General features: G+C 42.2%; 1 protein-coding gene across 7 annotated transcripts in view; it reads right to left on the bottom strand.

Annotated features, from left to right (window-relative positions):
- Window positions 1–15029, bottom strand: part of LOC120900380 (sodium-dependent neutral amino acid transporter B(0)AT3) — a 31754-nt gene extending 16725 nt beyond the window's left edge. For 2 of the 7 annotated variants that reach the window (XM_040307285.1, XM_040307284.1), the window contains exons 1-3: window positions 14871–15028; window positions 7886–8097; window positions 3705–4138 (exon numbers count right to left, since the gene is read on the bottom strand). In XM_040307285.1, coding sequence (XP_040163219.1) covers window positions 3705–3993 — 289 coding nt within the window. In that variant the 5' untranslated portion in view covers window positions 3994–4138; window positions 7886–8097; window positions 14871–15028. Of the gene's footprint in view, window positions 1–3704; window positions 4139–7885; window positions 8098–10462; window positions 10997–11112; window positions 11248–14870 lie in introns of those variants that run through there. The other 5 variants (XM_040307282.1, XM_040307279.1, XM_040307280.1 and 2 more) reach the window with 5 other exon arrangements.
- Between the last annotated feature and the right edge of the window lie 5633 nt (window positions 15030–20662).

Genomic DNA, 20662 nt, shown 5'->3' with positions numbered 1-20662 from the left:
TCGTACATACTGCTCTCGAAAGAGTAATAGTGTATCGTTCGTCTCTCGATCGTTTGGCTGCACTATGCTGTGACAAGCACGAAAACAATTACGAGCATATTGAGCGATAGTGAATAGGTGTACCTTCAACATCATGCACTGTTCATTGCTCGCTTCATTGACCATCACTAACCACATCAGTCAGGTGGTGGTGGTGGTGGTGGTGGTGGTGGTTAGTGTCAGCTCGATGGCATTGTAATTGATTTCTAGCATAGGCACCCACGAGAGGCGAGTAAGCGGGTTTTAAAATCGCTGCAAGGAGCGCCAACCGTTCGGTTTAATGACGCCAAATCTGTGCAATTTGTATTTGCCGATCGATCAATGAAGCTTGCGGGCTGCTCGAATGTCGCCGCCCACCGGCACAATGCACAGTGGTTGGGTTTTGTAGTTACTACGCTCATCCCCTCGCACACCATTCAACTTGAACTTGGCGCCTGCTTCCATCCCCCGTGCGACCGCAGAGGCCCCCCTGTGCTGCGCTCAAGGGCGGAAGGCGCCTTTGAACGATGTAATGGGTTTTAATGGTAATGGTAGTCTCTTGCAAATAAAGAGTACAGAGTCGAGAGCGATGACTGATGAATGAATTTTAATGCACCGGTCATTGGTATCACGCGACCCAAGATCAAGGTTGTTCGGGTTTAAACGTTCGGAGCTGATTGCTAATGGAGGCGCCTGGCTTTTAATAGGTGGTGGAGATTAATCACACCGAAATTTAGTTTCTCGCGGCAAGCGTTGGATGATTCGTGGTGTACTAGACTAGAGATTTGCTATTTATCACTTTTAAAGTAATGTTTCCTTGTTTTATTGGAATGCATTATGCTAGGAAATTAATTTAAGAAAATCACGTTTTAATACTTAAGCAATAGTGAATACATTGTAGTTTTTTGACTCAACTATTCATCAATATAGTAAAACTTCAAATTAAATAACAACTTTTTACTAAAATAGTGATTATTCAATTGATTTTTAATGCTATGAATATAAATGAAATTTGTATAGTCATTTTATACCATATATAAGAAAAAAAAAACAAAAGAGATTTCTTTTACTTGTTGAGGTTTAGTCAAAATTGTTAGCAGAACTAATTAATTTTTTTGCTCAAAATTTATTCTATAAGATGTTGGTAATGTCGCAATATGAGTGAATCTTTGATGTTTTTCAAATAATTGTTCGTGACTACTGTTAAACAGAAACATATTTTCAACTTCAGATGAAAGAGTTTACATTCTGTAAAAACCTACGGTGACGTGTTTTCCTTTGAAATAGACACGTTTGTGAGTAAGGATAGTGGAAATCATAAATCAACCGAAAGAAAAAGAAGAAAAAAGAAAGTAGGTCAATCGTGTAAGGAAGAGAAAAGTACGAGTGAAAGTAAAATTAAAAGAAAGTTTTGGTGAGTGGCTATTTTTGTTTAATTAAATTCACCTTCATCACCAACTCGACCAGTAAGTTGTTGGCAGCTTTAGTAAGGTATGTTAATAGATACTGCCTGGCTTGAAGTAAAGCAATCGAAACTTTACGCTATCGAAAGCAATGTGTAACCGCGCGGCAACACGAGGTGAACTACAGCGAAATGAACTATTTGACAGGAGAAATATCTGACAGGTGCAGCTATGGAGTTGGGGGAGATGCTACATCCGCTTTCAATAATCACTCGAAAAGAGTGTCTCCTTAAGCGGAACATTCACAAACTAGACGAAACGAAGAATTGTTGACTGAAAATTACTTGATACTTGATATTGATTTTTTTAATGGTTTTAGTTACGATTTTGTACAAGTTATTTGTTTACATTGCACATAAGTTGGTTACTGTCTGACCGATATTTCAACTGACAAATAGTTCATTTCGCTGTATATTTCACCTCGTGTAGCCGTGCGGTAAAATAACCTTGAGCTATAATGCCACAGATCACTGCGATCTAATTCGATAAAACATTGGAAAATATTTATTGATACTGGAGAACTGCCCAATTGGAAAAGATTGGAACGTTTTCCACAAGGTTGAATGATTGTTTAATCGATTGAAAAACTTTTGCGTTCCATTCTCGTTTCGACAAAATACTTTAGTCATTAAATAAAAAAAAAGGTGAAAAGACAAACTTTCCAAAAGTTCCAATGCTTCACGAGTAAAAGATTCTATAAAGTTTTTTTTTGTGTTTTAAGAATTTCGTAAAACAATTTCATTTTCTCCATGAACTGCTTTTAACACTTCCGGCAAGAATGACTACTGATCGATAGTCAGCGCCGCTGATAAATTTGACCCTGGCAAGAAGAGGGGGTGCTGGATTGAACAAAACAAAAAAAAGAATCTCCATTTACTGTGAAGTCTTGAGGCGTCAGATGCCGCGCCGTGTACTATCATTAGGGGTCCAGCGCTTGCTTCAAACACAATCGCCCAACGCGACAGCGACACCGACGACGACCTAGACTAGGTCGTGTGGCCGGCCCTTGTCGCGCTACTAACGTTCCTATTAACGTGTCCACCGAATGCCGGCGCTGTCAGTATCAATCGAAGTGCGAAACGTGCCAACCAATGGGTGCTGATTGGAACAAATTTCCGTAATTGATACGTAGTGCAGTGAGTAACGCAAACAGTTGCAGCGCCCAATCGGGCCAATCGGGGACCGGTTGGGTGTGGTGGAGGTGATCGATAATAAATTAGTTAGACCCTGCGTAGTTGTATTCAAGGGTAGAGGGGGTACGCTGCGTGTACTGTCGAGGAGAGGCACCTATTGTTGAATCGTAGTATCAGTTTAATGAAATCGGAACAAAATTAAAGAAATCGACGCGCACAAATCAAATCAACGTTTGAAGGCATTTATTGTGATTTAAGATGTTGCAAGTAAGAAAGTTTTCTTTCAATTCGTTCCTATCTTTGCAGAAATTCTATATCTAGCAAAATGTAGATTAAAATAATAAATAAAAGTATTGAAAAAACGAGAAAAAACATGTCTTTCACACGTCGACCCAATTTCAAACAACCAAAAGGTGCAAAAATTTGTAGAATAGATACATTTGTATGAGTTTTCTCCTGTAATATGGAATTTTAGAAGACGTTCAGATTCATCTGTCAAAAGCTTAGCTTCACTTTTCCAAGCTATGTTTTATACGGTTCTATAAGCTCGTTCAATCTAAAAGGAGTCCTTTAGATTGCATGAACTTACATAAAAATAATATAATATAAATGCCATTTGCACTTGAGTGAAGCCGTACCAGCACGTTTGACATGTTTAACACTGTCATGCAATTACACCTTTTACACTTCAACAATAACTTTGGCTGACTTTTCTCCGCCTGCAATTGGCGCGGGGTAACAGCTTCTAAGCGTGCGGCAGAACCGTTGCCAAACAAATAGGCAAGTGCAAGTGAAAAAGATTGGCTGCCAAAAACCGTGCAGCTTAGCAGGAGCGCCTCGCTGCTTGTGGGACAGACGCTCACGTGCTACAGATCTCCGCTGCATCTATCCGGGTATGAAATTGATTTTAATTCAATAATTTATCGCCCTGTCCCTGCTGGTGCCTACATCTGGTCCCGAACGGTTTTTGGCACCGATTCGCAACAATATCCCATTCAGAATGATCTAGGGATACTAATATTGATTTTCCTCTCTCCCATGATTTTCCCAAACCCCCGGTCATTATGAGCAAAAAAACATCACAACTTACCTCCTCCATTCTGCTGGCAAAGGTACGGAAACCGCCAGATGTTGCCAAGCCCGACCGAGTAGCCGATAATACTGAGGAAAAACTGCATCTTGCCGGACCAGGCCGCCCGGTCCGGGTCGCCGTCGGGCAGCGCACCGGCCCCTTCCCGCGAACCGATCGAGCTGCGGTCCGGCGGCGACAGCATGATCGTGACACCGTGCGTACCGTCCCCGCGGGCACGCGTGTTGAGCGGGGCCATCTCGTGCCCGTTGTTCCGCGGGCCCGGCACCCCGTCCACCTTAGTCGTCATCGTCGTCACTGGGCGGGTCGTCAGTGGGTAACCGTTGTCTTGGCTGCGGATCCGTTGTGCACCACTTTACGATGTCACGCTTCGAGTGCCGATCCAATGTCACGGTTTTGGGGTGGTGTGGCTGGATGGATGGGGCCTTGCCGAACTAGAGGGAAGGTAAGAGAGAGAGAAGGAAATAGAGAGTGAGACAGAGCAACGAGAAGATGAGACGTCACATTTAATTAGCACGCAATGATAGCAAACAATAACAGGTTCTTTTCGATCATTGTTAAGATGGGAACGGCCCCTTGGGGAGCGCTGGTCCCAGGTTCACGAGAACTCATTGCTGTGGGCGGGTGACATCGCGCTATGGTTCAGTGCGCTGGAAAGCGATAATAGCAGGCGTGTATGCATGGTATTGTGCCCTTTGCTTTGTGTGTGTGTGTGTATAAGTGTGGGAGTGTGGGGGTTCTGAGCTTGTTCCAGCTATGTAATATAAAATAATCCCTCGAGCGTTGCTCTAATACAGTGTTTATTTATTGTGGGCCGTATGTCTTGGTTTGTTGGAGATGCATGTTAGTGTGTTAGTGAGATTGGCAAGTCGATAACGAGCACGTGCGTGGCTAAACATTAATTTTTTTTTATTTGCTCAAGAAGAAGTGGTTTCTCAAGCATTTGTTTCGATTTTCAGCAGGATTTTTGTAGGTTTAGGTTTCAGAAGGAAATATTTTTCAGATTTTTGCGAAATTAATATTTAACGATATCTTTTCCTGAAGTTGTACAGATAATTCAGAGTGTTGTGTTTGATATAACCTACCAGTGTAACCATTATCAGTTATAAATGTTATTCTATGCAACTCTATTTTAACCTGTTGGTACCAAGCAATTGATGCTCCGTAAACAAAAAATATAGTTTGGGATTTAAGTAATCTAAAGTCCTAAGTTTGGGATTTAAGTAATCTAAAGTCCTAATTTCAATGTGTTTCATGACCTCTATGAAAAAAGGCATTAAAGAGTCAATTTATTATCCTACTTCGACTGAAGACTTTCATTTCCAAGGCACAATCAGTCATGTCCTGAAATTTGAGTTCAAATCTAGTGCAGAATCTTCTATTGCATGACTCATCAGTTTTATTATAACCTGCAGACATATGAAAAGCTGATAATTTATTCTAAAAAGTGATTGATTTTGGATAATAATAAATTCATCTGTAAAGCCTACAAGCAGTAAAACCTTAAAACTATCTAATGTAACTGCTCTCTTGTTCAGAAATGTTTCAACAATACAGAGAAAACACTACCAATTGAGTAGGGGAAGGTAGGTAAAGACGGACACTGCGGGTAAGATGGACACTTCTCATAAATGCATCAAAGAGGTAGTTTTCGAAATAATCAACAATGCAGCATCCTAACTTAAAGTTAAACAACACATTTGAGAACATTTTTGGCATAATATATGCAAAATTGGTTAAATCCACGAACAAAATAAATTTTCAATCATGAGCATCCTTGTGGATCTAATTTGACTACTACGGATCTTAAGCTCTACAACTTGTATTGTTTATATTTCCGGAAGTTTTATTTCATGAATGAGTTGTCGTGATCATTAATGAAAAAACTGGCGAAAGATCGAGAATGAAAGCAATACAAAATATTGTTTTCTGGTGGTTTAAACATTCTGACACCAAAGCGGGAAAGACGGACACCTTGTTGTAGGGAAAGATGGACACCAAATTTATCGATTTATTTTACTTCTTAAATCAATTAGTGATAAATAGATTTCTTCAAATACCTTAAATAAGGGTATTCCGAAGCTATAAACCAATCAGCAACTAGAAAAAGTATTAAAATAAGCGAGAAATGAAACACCGGTCAAAATAGTTGTCATGCGTTATGCTATTACTCGCTCGACGCTGATGAGGCGCTTCAAGAAATCGAATATCTTGTCACGACATAACTTTACAACTTTAAACAAGAAAAAGATGAGGCATTGATACGATTTTGTTCAGGAATAGATGAGAAATTCTATGGGATTACAAATATCAAATGTTGAATTTTGACATGGTGGAAAATGGATTAAACTATTAACAAGTCCCTCAAAAAATACTGGGGACGTGGTCTTTTCGCGTAGTAATTTTCTTAGGTAGTTCTAGACTGTTGTTCTGTAAGCTGGAGCAACGTCAGCTGTAAGTGCGCGATATTTCAATAATGCTTTAGATCCTGCATTCTACGATACATTAGAAGCGGTGCTTACAATTCCTAAATCCACGGCTGAATGAATCGTCGTTGCAATAGGCCAAGAATTGGTTAATAAACGTACCAGGACGTGGAAAGCGATATAATTTGTTAAAATACTGTAAAACTCTTAACTTTCCAACGTTTTCTACAGGTGTCCATCTTACCCTTCATGGTGTCCATCTTTCCCATATCAGGTGTCCGTCTTACCCGAATATTTCAAAACCACACGAAAAAAACCATGTTTTTCATTCATGAAAAAACGCGAAAATCGATGGAAACTTAAAAGTTTTAACACATTTTCTGATAAAACATGAGTGTAAGATAATGTATGCACATTTTCATGGTCATTGCAGTTATATATCCCTAGATTTTTACCATTTCCCTTAACGTGTCCGTCTTTACCTACCTTCCCCTACATTCTTATTCCCCCTGTGCGTATTTCATTTCATATCGTACCGTTTTTGTTCTATTTACTATCAAATATTGATATTGATAAGAAGTAAGTCGACAAAACACATGCTAACCATCACAATCAGCAAAGAAACATGTTTCTGCCGAATATGTTTTCCCCTACGTTTGTCGGCAGACTTGGAGCTGCTTGTCCGTCCACCATGACACGGCTCGTTATTGATATCATTATCATTTAATCACTACCACAGGGCCGTACATGCGGGAAAGCAGACACAATGCCAGACACGATCTGACAGTCGACAAAAGACCATTATCGTCAAACGGATCAAGAGATCAGGACGAAAGGGCACGGACGATCGTGAGCCGAAATGCAAAGGTGTACGAAACGCGCATCACGTGCTCGTCTCGCCCGGGACCTAAATTGTGGATTTCGCACATAACAGGCGTGCTAAGCTTCGGCGAACGATTGTTACGGTGATGAGTTGAAGCCGTACACTTGCCTACCACTCGACAGGACATTTGGCTCCATCCTTGAGTTGGAGATGTTATATCGCACCGTTAGCGTATCAGAGCGTCACAAGAATGCCGCGTAACGATCGTGGGACATAGGAAGGGGACCGGGTACGTCGTACGTACGTGTCCATCCGTTCGTTTCGACGTGTGTACGAACGATGGTATAACAAACAAGAAGCGAGAAAATAATCACCAAAAAGTGTACCGTTTCGTGTCTGGGTGCTTCAGAAATTGTGCCCGAACCCGGCAACATATATAGGATAGGTTAGGTGCTGTTCGTGTTCGTATTAGGGTGAGACGTGACGCTGATGACTACTGTTTAGTGCACAAAATTATAGAGCATTTGGATTTTTTGTTTTTGTTTTTTAGTATAAAATATAACTTAATGTCGAACTGTTGGATATTCCAGGTACATTCCAGTTAGACACCAATTTAAAGGATGTAGCTGCAATGTATTTTCTTAAACAACTATGTCTATTCCAAGTAATTTTGTTGAAGACAGCAACGTTCAGTTACTGAGATTCCAATATTCAAATTAAAGATCTTAATGCTCAAGACTGGAAATAATAGATGGAAGTGATGTAAGATAGTGGCCATATCATTGGCTAAAAGATGAGCTCTAAGTATATCCACAGACTAAAGGTTTCGATAAATTCTATATAATTCTAAATAAATATTTCTAAACATTATAATCATACAATATAAATCGATCTTTTCTCTCTCCGAAACGACTGGTATTAAATTGACTCACCTACAAATTGTAGACTTGTGGTTGGAGACTCAGCTGTTGACTTGTCCCAGAATAGGTGCGCCGCTGTTTGATCAATATTCTACGATATTTCTTCGCTTCACAACGCACTCATCCGCACGGACAACTTGTTAGCCACGATTCTATTAACTCTATGCACTTTAAATTACTTCTTGAATCACTTGCCTGCGGCAAACTTTCAAACACTCACTTAGCTATAGAACGGCAAAGAAAAATATAATTAAAATAATGCATCCTTTCCATTGCCACAGACGGTCACAATGCCATAACAATCACTTTTATCACATTTTCCGTGGAATTAGGAACCCTTAAACCCATTAAGAGGGGGAAGAAAGCACGCACACACACAGACACAGACACACATTACGTCCTTGACACAGAGTTTATGGCATAACTAAAACCCCTGCTCAACCGAAATCCGCCAGGTGTGCGCAATGCAGCAGGAATCAATCGAAACACTCGCTAACCACGTTTTTTCCAACCGCACAACGTGGTGTGCACAGGGCGACGGACGTTAGCAGTCTGCGAATAAAATTTCACTGGATGCGAAACGATGAGCAAGCCGAAGGATGGTAATGCAGGGGCAGCCAGAATCCTGAAGACGTTGGATCAATGCGAAACGATGAATCAGTTTGGTGGGTAGCGCTTCTGTGCAAGTGGAACAAAATTTGCAAATGGAACCAGCAAAGCTGTGACCAATGCTGTGGCATGGGGCAAAAGGACGTTTCGTAACGCAGCGGGATGGCATCCCGCTATTGGAGTCGGAAAAGTTGGCCAACTGTTGTTGGGCCCCATCGACGAAAAGGAGAGATGATTTATCCGCAGCGCAAATGGTGGCTTTAGTGTCGTTGGCCCTGGCTGACCTCGGAACCTTCGGGCTGGGTGGGCAACGGGTTATTGGAAGCGTATGAAAGCTTTTACATTCCCATACAGTCTCCCACGCAGCTGACCTCCCCCCCCCCCCACAAATTGTCAATGGCCCTTTGTGTTGTGTGGGCTCCCGTTGGGCAAACCGCCGGAAGTGTGCCGCTGGCTCATAATCTCACTTCCGAAAGCATGGGCATAGATGAGGCGGAGTTGAAGATCCGATGCGTGCGTTCAATTCCCGACAGAGTTTGCCAGAAAATAACGGGTAATGTACCGCCCTTGTTTTTGGAACTGTTAGACAACTCCGGATGTAGCCCGAGACGTTGGGGTTGGGGAAACGCTTGGGATAGTTTTCTGCTGGAACATTAATTGGTACTGACTGTCTCCACATGGAACAAAGACATGAAAGGTTGTGCAATAGTTTTTTTTTGTATCATCAAGAACTTGAGCAGTACTTGATGCTAATCTGTTGGGAATTTCTTCTATCATAAACCTTTTAAGGGTTAAAGTTTTTGATATTGTTGATGATATCTTTTTAGACCATTGAGTTCAACCATTTATTTGATCGCTTGTTTTACGACAGAGCACTGGTGTCGTCTCCAGTTAAATTCCAACCAAACTTCAATGTAGCTCTCTAGAAGCGCAACACGTTACCCCAGACACAATGGCGGAAGAGGAAGAGAGAGAGAGAGAGAGCAATCTCTTACAGCAAGAAAAGTGGAAAAAGCAAAGGCGGTATGTGCAAAGGCAGGGCAGACCAAAGATCTCAGAAGGGGAAAAGGATATCCGTTCTGTCGATCGTTAACGCGGCATGCGTGCTTTAACTAGTTTCATGTGAAAAAGAAGACAAACATATATTGTTTCTCACTCCTTGCTGATGGATGAAAAGAGTGGGAGGGGGAGGAGAAGGAGAGTCATCGCTATGGGACTATGCTGTTGTCGTCTGAAGACAAGAACCAAGTTTCGTAGGACATCTCTTCACGTTAAGAACCAAGTGCGGTGTGAGAAGAGAAGAAAAAACTATGGCAAAAAACAGAATGGTAGTTTCACCCTTTAGCGAACGGTGGCCTATGCGTAACTATGGAAACGAACAAATCTACCACACATGCTCACATGGGCACACACATACACATGCACACGCATCGTTCAAGGTTCTTGCTAACGGTTAACCTTTGTTTCCTTAGCTGGTGGGCTTTTGTTCCGTTGCTCCGTTGCAGAAGTTTTAGGCTGCAAGAAGGGTCACATAAAAATGACTGGGGGAAGAAAACTCTCGACAATTCAGAGCAAAAAAATACAATAATTAAAAAAGCAAGAACAAGAACTAAGTCGAGCATGCTCGTCTTGCTTGCAAAAGAAAATGCTAAAACAAGCAGATATTATTTTTAGGTCTTCCGCTGCTTCCGCAAATATTGGACGCTTGGACGGCTGCCATCAGACGGCGCGGTTGTAGTTGGAAAGTTTTGCGTGTCTGTTTTATTGCTGGCCATGGTCCAGCTTCGCAAAAAAAAACAACCCTCCCTGAACGTCTAGCAGCAGCACAGTAAGATGCTACTCTGGAAGAGGATGCTCTCTCCGTTTGCTCCCAGCAGTTGGAAGCGTTGGAATTATTTTCGTACGGACAAATCAACAACGTCCATCAGGAACAGGTGACCGGAAAGCAACGGATCACAGCGCGAAAAAAAAATCTCTTACCGGACACAACTTCTTTGTTGGGTTTTACGCACTCTGGGTAGTATTAGAAATTCGTTCTTGATTTTCTGGCCTTCCTTTTGGGGCCTGGAGATCGTACGACCGTCTCCGTACCACTAATTGACGTCAAACGATGAAAACTGCCGGTGGCTAAGGGTGGGACCGCACGATCTTTGCGGTCAAAATAAAACACACAGCATTTTCGCTTAATGAGCGATGGACTTGCTTTCCTTTCACTTCTTCCGCAGCATCACCACTCCACTGCACACACCGTTTATGCACACACACACACACACACACGTTTTAAACGAAAAGACAAACACTCAGCCATGTAGACACACTAACGCAGTTGTTATATAATGTACTGCGACGTTCTCGGGATTAATGCGAGGAAAATCGAAGCAAAGTTCGTCTTTTTTTCCTTCCTGGCAAACGCGCCCGAACAAATAAACAAACAAACCGCGAACTTGAGAAAGTCAGAACACAAAATTTTCATCACGGTAGAAGGTTTCTATCCCAGCGCGTGCTGTGTGCATCCATCAACCTCCGGCTCCGGTCTTACACCTGCTTCACGGACACTGTTTGCAACATCCGCCTGGTTCCGCATCTCCACGCGCGATGCTGGATGAAAAATCGATATGTAACACTGCTACCTTCCCTGACTCCCCGAAACACGGCTGGTTCTACGGCGAACCTCTGCGCTCGCCTCGCTCGTATCGATACCGAACGGTGGCAGCGCTTGGCACACGGTCACACTCGAAGCAACACCGACAACTGCTACAGCCGTGCGCGTAGGGGAAGGTAGGTAAAGACGGACACGTTAAGGGAAATGGTAAAAATCTAGGGAAATATAAGTGCAACGACCTTGAAAATGTGAATATATTATCTTACACTAATGTTTCATCAGAAAATGTGTTGAAACTTTTAAGTTTCCATTGATTTTTGTGTTTTTTTCATGAATGAAAAACATGATTTTTTTCGGGCGGTTTTGAAATGTTCGGGTAAGACGGACACCTGATATGGGAAAGATGGACACCATGAAGGGTAAGATGGACACCTGTAGAAAACGTTGGAAAGTGAAGAGTTTTACAGTATTTTAACAAATTCTATCGCTTTCCTCGTCCTGGTACGTTTATAAACCAATTCTTGGCCTATTGCAACGGCGATTCATTCAGCCGTGGTTTTAGAAATTGTAAGCTTCGCTTCTAATATATCGTAGAATGCAGCATCTAAAGCATTATTGAATAACGCACACTTTTAGTTGACGTTGCTCCAGCTTACAGAACAACAGTCTAGAACTGCCTTTAAGGAAATTACTACGCGAAAAGACCACGACCCCAGTATTTTTTGAGGGACTTGTTAATAGTTTAATCCATTTTCCACCATGTCAAAATTCAACATTTGATGTTTGTAATCCCATAGAATTTCTCATCTATTCCTGAACAATGTCGTATCAATGCCTAATCTTTTTATTGTTTAAAGTTGTCCAAGTCGTGACAAGATATTGGATTTCGTGAAGCGCCTCATCAGCGTCGAGCGTGTAATAGCATAACGAATGGCTACTATTTTGACCGGTGTTTCATTTCTCGCTTATTTCAATACTTTCTCTACTTACTGATTGATTTATAGTATCGGAATAGCCTTATTTAAGGTATTTGAAGAAATATATTCATCACAAATTGATATAAGAAGTAAAAAAATGAATAAATTCGGTGTCCATCTTTCCCTACAACAAGGTGTCCGTCTTTCCCGCTTTGGTGTCAGAATGTTTAAACCACCAAAAAACAATATTTTGTATTGCTTTTATCCTCGTTTTTTCGCCAGTTTTTTCATTAATGATCACGACAACCCATTCATGAAATAAAACTTCCGGAAATATAAACAATACAAGTTGTAGAGCTTAAGATCCGTAGTAGTCAAATTAGATCCACAAGGATGCTCATGATTCAAAGTTTATTTTGTTCGTGGATTTAACCAATTTTGCATATATATTGCCAAAAATGTTCTCAAATGTGTTGTTCAACTTTAAGTTAGGATGCTGCATTGTTGATTTTTTCGAAAATTTCCATTTTGATGCATTTATGAGAAGTGTCCATCTTACCCGCAGTGTCCGTCTTTACCTACCTTCCCCTACTGCAAACACCTGTGCCAAGGCGTCTCCATCGACCATTCGGACCGAAACTGACAAACCCAATGGTTACTGTGTGAGCAGCAGCGGCGTATAGTAGCGCAAGGGCAGAGATAGTAAATGTGGTTCTTCGGATGAATTAATCGAAGAGAAACAGGGAGAGCGAAAGGAGATCCGAGAGAGAGAGTGAAGTTTGGCGTTCGGGACCGACGGACGGTTGCGAAAAAGTAATGAACTTCTACGCAAGGTTCTCACTCAACGGTTCAAGAAAATGTGTGGATGAAGCTGCTGTGCGGGAGCTGCGGGATGCTCCTAGGTCCAGGATGCAGACGCGCACGGCCTAAGGGCGGGCATGTGGGTCCTCTGTCCTTGGGTGCATTCGTTCGGGGTCTGTGCTGATGAAACCGCGTCGAGGCCACCGTGGTAGCACAGCTGAGTGGGACGTTAACGACCGAAAATATTAATAGGTCAGACTGTGACGACAGCGGGACATGATGGGTCTTTATGGTTGAAGATCACATACGTGATTATGAAACGATTAGAAGAAAATGGGTCCCCGGCACGTGTCTGTTGGGATTGTAGAGGAATTCTACCCAAAGAGAGAGAGAGAAAGAGAGTAGCATCAAGATTTGAATTCTTGATGGAATAGTCTACTCTATTCCTCTAGCATCTGTTAGATTAAACGATATTTTTCTAATTAATCTAATCTAATTAGATGAGGTTTGAATTCTTGATGGAATAGTCTACTCTATTCTCCTATCATCTTTTAGATTACGATCTGCAAGAGGAAATTCTAACAAAACTTAAACTGTTTCAGAAGGTTTCAACTGCTTCAGAGTGTGCTATTCTCCGATACTATTTCCTCTATTCCACGGTTTCAGACCTCTATTAAAACGTCCAACTATCCAACTGTTTAAGATTGATAGAAAGCAATGATCGTATTTCATCAATCACACCGCACACTGTTTACGCGCCAGGGGTTGATAAACAATAAATTCAAATCGTTGCAATCCTGCCCGATGCAAAACCGGCCACCATGCACGTCCATCAATCTACCTTCCGTCTGTCTGTGCGCCGTCGTATTCGCACTACCTGCGAGCGGCAAAACCCACCCCTGACAGCCGTGGCCATAATTCGCCTGCCGAAGGGACCGTCCAATGAATACCTAATGACTAGCCAACGCCAGGAGGCAGGATGGAATTTTCCATCCCTTCCAGCAGCATGGGGACGGGCTCTCCCGGGCGGTAAAAGACCGCACCAACACACACAGACACGGGCGCGAACCTCGGACGAAGGGCGTGCGCGCGTGCTCACCAACACACACACACACACACGCATACGCGCGGGCGCTCCACACTCACACACACACGCACACCTCAAAACCGGATAATGTAGGACGAACATAGGGGCACTGGGCGCGGGGGGGGAACTGCCGAGAACCGGAAACCGTAAAGTACCTTTATCCTTTTACCCGCGTGCTAATGGCTGGAAGGCGAAATGGCAAAAGAAAAAACCACGCGGTTTTCCAAGGTCTCCAAACCGCGGGGACGTTTGACGTTACACTTTGGGTGCCTACTTCGATCGGAAGTTTGCGAGTTGGTACGAGCGTGAGATTCTCGCATTGGAGAAGAGGAGGGGGGGGGGCACAATATCGAATTTTCCCCCAAAACGTTGTGATGCAATTATGATGTACCGTGCCGCGTTCGCCGCGTTCGTGCGCAGTTCCGACGTGCGGTCGTTATAAATAGTTTCCACAAACTCCACGGCTGACCATCGTCACGGCGCGCTGTGAACTGAACCACCGACTGCACCCAGGTGGCAAGAAGGAAAGGTACCAAAATTTCCTTCGAGGCGGCATGCAAAAGGTAGCTGCGATTGTTCCGTTTTTTGACACATTCGCAGCGACGGAGCAAACAGGATGAAAGGTAATTTTTGAGGTTATGTAATGGCTGTTCTAGTGAAGGCCGTGTGATGATTTATGGTGCTCCTGTCGAACCGCGCTGTCGTTACAATTTCACCCGACTAAGAGCAAGTTGAAGCACCAAACGAAAGAAAAAAAAACGGAAATCACCAAAGATTGGGTCGATAAAGTGTACTCCAAAGTGGATCGAAAATTCTTCTTGCATCCATCACTCCACCATCAAGCAGCATGCTAATGAAAAGGAAGGCAAAACCTGGGGAGCAAAATCTCCATCCACCCACCCACACACATGTACATTCAGTCGCAAACTCGCTGTATGTATACACCCCCACAGACACACGCGCGCACACACACACACACACCTAGTGGTATCGATTGACAGGAAAAGCGTTTCACAGCACCGAAAAATCCGTGTGCTCTCCGTGGCCGGTGGCGCAGATTTCTATCGCTCAGTGGCACGTTTCAGAACCGCCGGGAAACGACCAACCGTACCGTGGTGACTCGCGAAATGAACTGACTGTCGGGTACGGTGCACTCGAGATCGTGTGCGGTATGGTTCGGACGGCGAAAACTCCCCGCGCTACAGAAGTGCGCGTGTGTGAGAGAGAGTGAGTGTGTGTGTGAGAGAGAGAGAGCGCTAGTGAGGCCCTTCGTTCTACGAGGTGGTTGCATTTGTCGTTGCCATTGATACCTATAGGGGTTGATTTTGGTTTGTGCAGGGTTCGTGGATCAGATTCGTTGATAGAGGGGAAGCAGTACATTTTCTTTCGTAATTCCATTGAGGGTTTGTTAGAATTGTAACTACATTCATTAAAGAGCCAATACAGCTTTGAAATGATTCCAACTATGGCATGGGAAACCTCTAGTTAATTTTAGGAAATGTTCAATATTTGCTGCTAGCCCTAAAATTTGTCTAAAATAGACTTATAAATAGACACTCCAATCTTTGAGCTTTGTGATTTATTTTCATCGTGAAATTAAATTTTCTTCTTAGCCTAAACAATCCATTTTTTAAATTTCTTTTCTAGGTTCTTTGAGCCTACTGGCTACTTTTCCTTCTTCGTAAGTCCGTGCAGCGGTGGGACAATTGTCGTGAGAAGCTAAGCAAGTGCGATTTTATGGGGGCCAGTTCGTCTATCATCGGTTAACTATTTGAAAAACGAACTGTCAGCTAACAAGATGTATCTGTATTGAATTATGTTTTCATCCGTATGACTTAATACATCACAGGGTCAAATCTGAAACACAAAGGATCCGCTTCCAGATACCAAGCCTAGGACTTCTACGATCAGAATTTGAGATGGATTTTGTATTGCAATAAGATGGATGATTGTAATTTAACTCCCATAAGCTCAAATCCAGTAGTACCACCTAATAAATATACACACACTCCATGACATCCATGAAACTCCATGAAATACGCCCAACCCCTGCAATATTTTTCCATGTCGCCGTTTTGAGCTACTCCCTACAAACAAGCATGCGCCAACGAACGGGGGAGCCGATGGGCCTGGTCACTCTGGTCACTCAGGTTTCACTGGAGCTTGCGATCGGAAAAGCGTTGCCTTTCCCTTTTTGCAATCCACTAATTTTCACGCTCTCTTTTCCTTTCTTGTTCTCTCTCTCTTTCTCTCTCTCTCCTTCTCTCTATCTCTATCTCTCTCTCTTTTCTCTCTACACACATATACAATTTAGATTCATTAAGTTGGTTGGGAGAACTATGAAAGAGAGAGAGTGAGAAAATAAATCCTTGTTGGAGCGTTGGTTGACTAAATACCTCTACCTACCTAAGTATCCATTCCTCTTTGTCAGTATATGTGTCTGTACCTGTGTGTGTATGTGTATTGAACAATTGTTTAACGCTCCGAGCTGTTTGGCTGTGTGAGTACGAAATCCTGCAAGGACGCAAGGACTGTTTTTTTCGTTGCGATGGGCTGGTGCCGCTGTACTGAAGCGGATGGGAACTACACCAGTGCGAACTTTGTTGAGGCTAGAAGGATTTCGAGGCGAGGACCGAAACAAAACCTTTTCACGATAAGGGATTAGGCACGGGAATTTATTGCAGCACATTGCAATAAGTATATTTGTTTTTATTTGGAAATTAAAATGACTCATAATTAGCTGAACATCAGAATTAATTAATGACTGCAGATAGATTACGATAAAGTATAACTGTAATAACTATAATAGTGTGTTTTTTTTACATCTGATGAATCCTATTAGAAAGGTTCCAACTTGTACAAATGCAAGTCAACGGCATATTGCTCTGTACTAGTTTTACTGTCCTCGCTGTACTGAAACTAATGAATGAACAAGCAATAGCCTGCCCGGTGTTTGTATGACGTCATCGCATCGCAGTAGGCGAATGTGGGACCCCAACGGAAAAAAGGGAAAACCCCCTGTGCCAGTGCATAAACATCATTTTACATAATCGCTCACGAGGTGTCCTGGGGAGTAGGAGGGAAGGAAAACTGCGGCATTTCAGGTTTTCAGCTCATTTCATACCGGAACTGGGTTAGGTTCACTGGAATCATTAGGGTGGGAAGAAATCGAAAGTATTATGATTAACATGATTCATAAGGGGGTGGGGGTGTGATTGAGAGGGTTTGATGTGGTTAGTAAAAGGTACACAAACCCACAAGTAATGGTTTAAACTTTAAAGCAACACACGGTGGAAAACGGCGCTACGTACATAGGCAAGTGAGTGAGAGGAAGCGTGTGCGTTAAACGCCCTACGTGTAACAGAGCACGTGTTCCGAACAAGACGTTACAGATTTGAAACCGAAAGACGATGATGATTGCATGTGGGAAGGCTGGTTTGTTACAACACGAGGTGAGACAGACATAGTGTCTATGTTATATAGTTGGAAGGACCCACCGAAAGCAATTAACTGCGATGTAACCCCTTTTTTCTGTAGGTACAGCACTCCATTGTATAGCCCTTTAATGCTGCGAGTCTCAGGGCGGGTTGGGGAGCCCAACTGTTAGATGTTGGGGAGATTGCAGTAAAAGCTTAGCATAGAAGTAAGGCTCACAATAAGCTAATACAAGCTTTCATTATCATTTGCATGGTAGAGTAAGTTCATAATATTTAGATACAATTACATCGAGCATATACTACATTTCATTGTCTCAGTTATTTATAGTTAATAATTGAATGATTTAAATGTCTCATATCAAAATTAATAAAATTTTAAGATTACTTCTACATGTTTGGATGGTTGGGTGGATTTTTGTGTCTTTCTTAAACTCACTTCGTAAGCCACTAAAACCACACTTTTCAAAGACAATAGCACAGTTCCTCCGACCCAATCGCAGCCAACCCCATTTGCCCAACTTACATAACGTGTTATTCTTTCGGAACAGAATCTTTAGAACGCAATACTTACACCCTGGTAGCATTGTTGTTTTTGCTCCATTCACATGGTCGCTGTGGCGTCTCCACCAAAAGGAGGTTGAGGAACGATTTGAATTGTCAGGGCTTTTCCGTCTGTGCCTTACTTACGTCATTAGCTTCCCAACGGTGTCCAATGGGGAGGGGGAGTAGTATCTACCTCCCTTGCTGGTCCACCAGGAAGTTCGAAATCCGGAGGAAAGCAAGCAAGCAGCAACAGCAACCATTGACATCAATCATCAATTTCACTTCCACGGGCTGCGGCTGCGAAGAAGAACCGACACGGCCCCGTGTACTGCTACTGCGCCTCAAACACTGTAGACGCCAAAAATGGAATGCCGGCTCGGTTGTGGTTTCGCATTTTACCGGAAACTGTGGCACTGTAAATTGGGTGAGAATTTCAATTAATTTCCAATCAACGACCTGATCGATCCGATCGGTGGCGCCGCACGCGCAACGTCGCTGTGAAGGTTGTAACAACAGGGCCAGTTGACGGACGTGGGGCGATTTTTGTTTTGTTTTTCATCTGTTTTGTTGTAGTTGGGTTGTGGCAATTGTTCTATTTTGTGCATGATCATTGGATGCAATTCCATCGTTTGCATCGGCTTAGAATGCAACGTATAGAAATAATGGCAACGGTAGTGGTTGCGTAGTTGATTTTAATGCGCTATTTAAAAGGACATATACGTTATAAAAAAATAAATTGTGTTTCGTCTATTCCGACGAGTAAATTCCTTCAGTATAAACTAGTTTTTTATGGAGTAGTAAGCAATATACATAAATTTTACTATATTTCATATGAAAATCGAAAGAACTAACATTAATTATTTATATTTTCTATTCATCTGTATAAGTGTGTACTAATTCATACCTTTTTAAATTATTTTTGTTGTTGAGTAGTACTTTCTTTATCTGAGCGATCATATCGTGCTTGAGAGCTTGAGAGCATGAAATACAGAACGTGTTTGAACGAACATTGTGATATAAGCTACAAAATGGCATCGCTTAAGTAGGTAACGAGTAAGAAGAGATAGGCCGGAAATGTTGTGAGTTTGACTACTTTTCTTTAAACACATTATGATAACAATTGTAAAAAAAATGTTTAATTGGAGGCAACACTTGTAGTTATCTATTGAAGAACTCACAATCGTTTGATTATTACATTTATTACAGAATGACATGCATACGAACATATAATATATTTTAACTTTCACAGCAACTCCAATCACTTGCTTACTCATCCTGGCGCTACAACCACTTTGCGGTATTCGTTGCTCAATCATTACTTAAGGTATACTTCTGGTATCAGGTTAGGACGTTAGGAAATGTTCAACAGTATGCTCGGAAGAGTTTACAGGAAAACCCCAAACCATGTGTTAGCGGTAATAAAATTAATTACATTCACAAGAAAGGTACCAATTAGCTCTGCCTGTACAATTTCCACAAAACTATGGACTGTTGTTTACAGAGCTGATTCATTAAACTGATTGAAGTTCCTGGTTCTAAAGGTGAATGGAATAGAATACTTCCTGGAGCTCAATGTGGAATTTAGGACTGTGGTGAGACATTTCATGAGCAAACATATTTAGCAACACTATTCCATTTAGCCGGAGTGCTAACAATCTCTCAAGATGCTTAGCCAAACTCAACACAGATGGTGAAACATTATTTAAAATTGATTTTTGTGCATATGTATTTAAAAAATCTATCAATTGTTTTTTATAAAATTAGTTAAATAAGGACAAAATTCTGTATAACTATATTTTAAATGTAATAACTAATATTTAAGTACATATTATTAGACGCACTATGGCCTGATGACACTGGTGAAAGATTCCAAACTTTCCCCATTTTAATTCGACGTAGTTAGCTTTAACCCTTCCTCCATCCAACAGTGTCAAGACAGCGAAAAAAAGGTACAACTTAAAAAGAAAAAAAAAACTGGTGTAAAAAGGACAGAGAAGAAGGCACAAACAGCATTACATTTAAATGTCACCATCCGGCCATATCGTTGGCATCGTTGGCAGCAGTTCCCAATCGTTGCCGTTTTCCATTAATCACACCCACACACAGCTTCTCTGTCACAACCATACACACACTCACACACCCATACACCTTTGCCAGCCCGTGGGAAGGAAAGCATTACATCGAGCTTTTGCCTTCATCGTCATGGCACACTACATTTCTTAACATTCAGTGCACGTGCACCTAAGACGCGAAAGCGAACGCCTTGCGCGTTGCGATGCTTTGGAGCTAGGTCCTGGGACACGAATGGCGTTGTCTGCGTGAAGGTACTATGTGTGTGTGTGTGTGTGTGGGTGAGATGGTGGTGGAATACATTTTCATTCATTCATTCATCCTGATAGGAGGGGATGCTCTAGAGGAGAGTAGGTTTTGCGGGTGTGCTGCGTGCAACATCCTATCCCCCACTGAAACTCATTGAAGAGAGCAAGCAGTAGAGGTGTGTCCAGTGATTGCTGTATGTGTGTGTATGTATGTTTATATAGGGAATTTCAAGTCCAATCGATCAGCTCAAGCTCAATGCTTTATGTGGGGTTTTTTTTTCAAACATTGCAAATGATTTTCCCGACTTCGTTTGGTTATTGCGCCGTAAGCGAATGTTCGTAGGTCGGGAAATGGCACATCGCAGGGCGGCGACGATGTTGACGCAAGAAGAGATTATCAGTTGTTTTGTTTGATTGTTATTTCTTCCCTATATGGCCTGGTATGACTTTTCTTTTGACCGGAAGATATTGATGG

Source organism: Anopheles arabiensis, chromosome 3, assembly GCF_016920715.1.
Source record: "Anopheles arabiensis isolate DONGOLA chromosome 3, AaraD3, whole genome shotgun sequence".
NCBI lineage: Eukaryota > Metazoa > Arthropoda > Insecta > Diptera > Culicidae > Anopheles > Anopheles arabiensis.
This window is presented reverse-complemented; position numbering and strand designations above follow the sequence as displayed.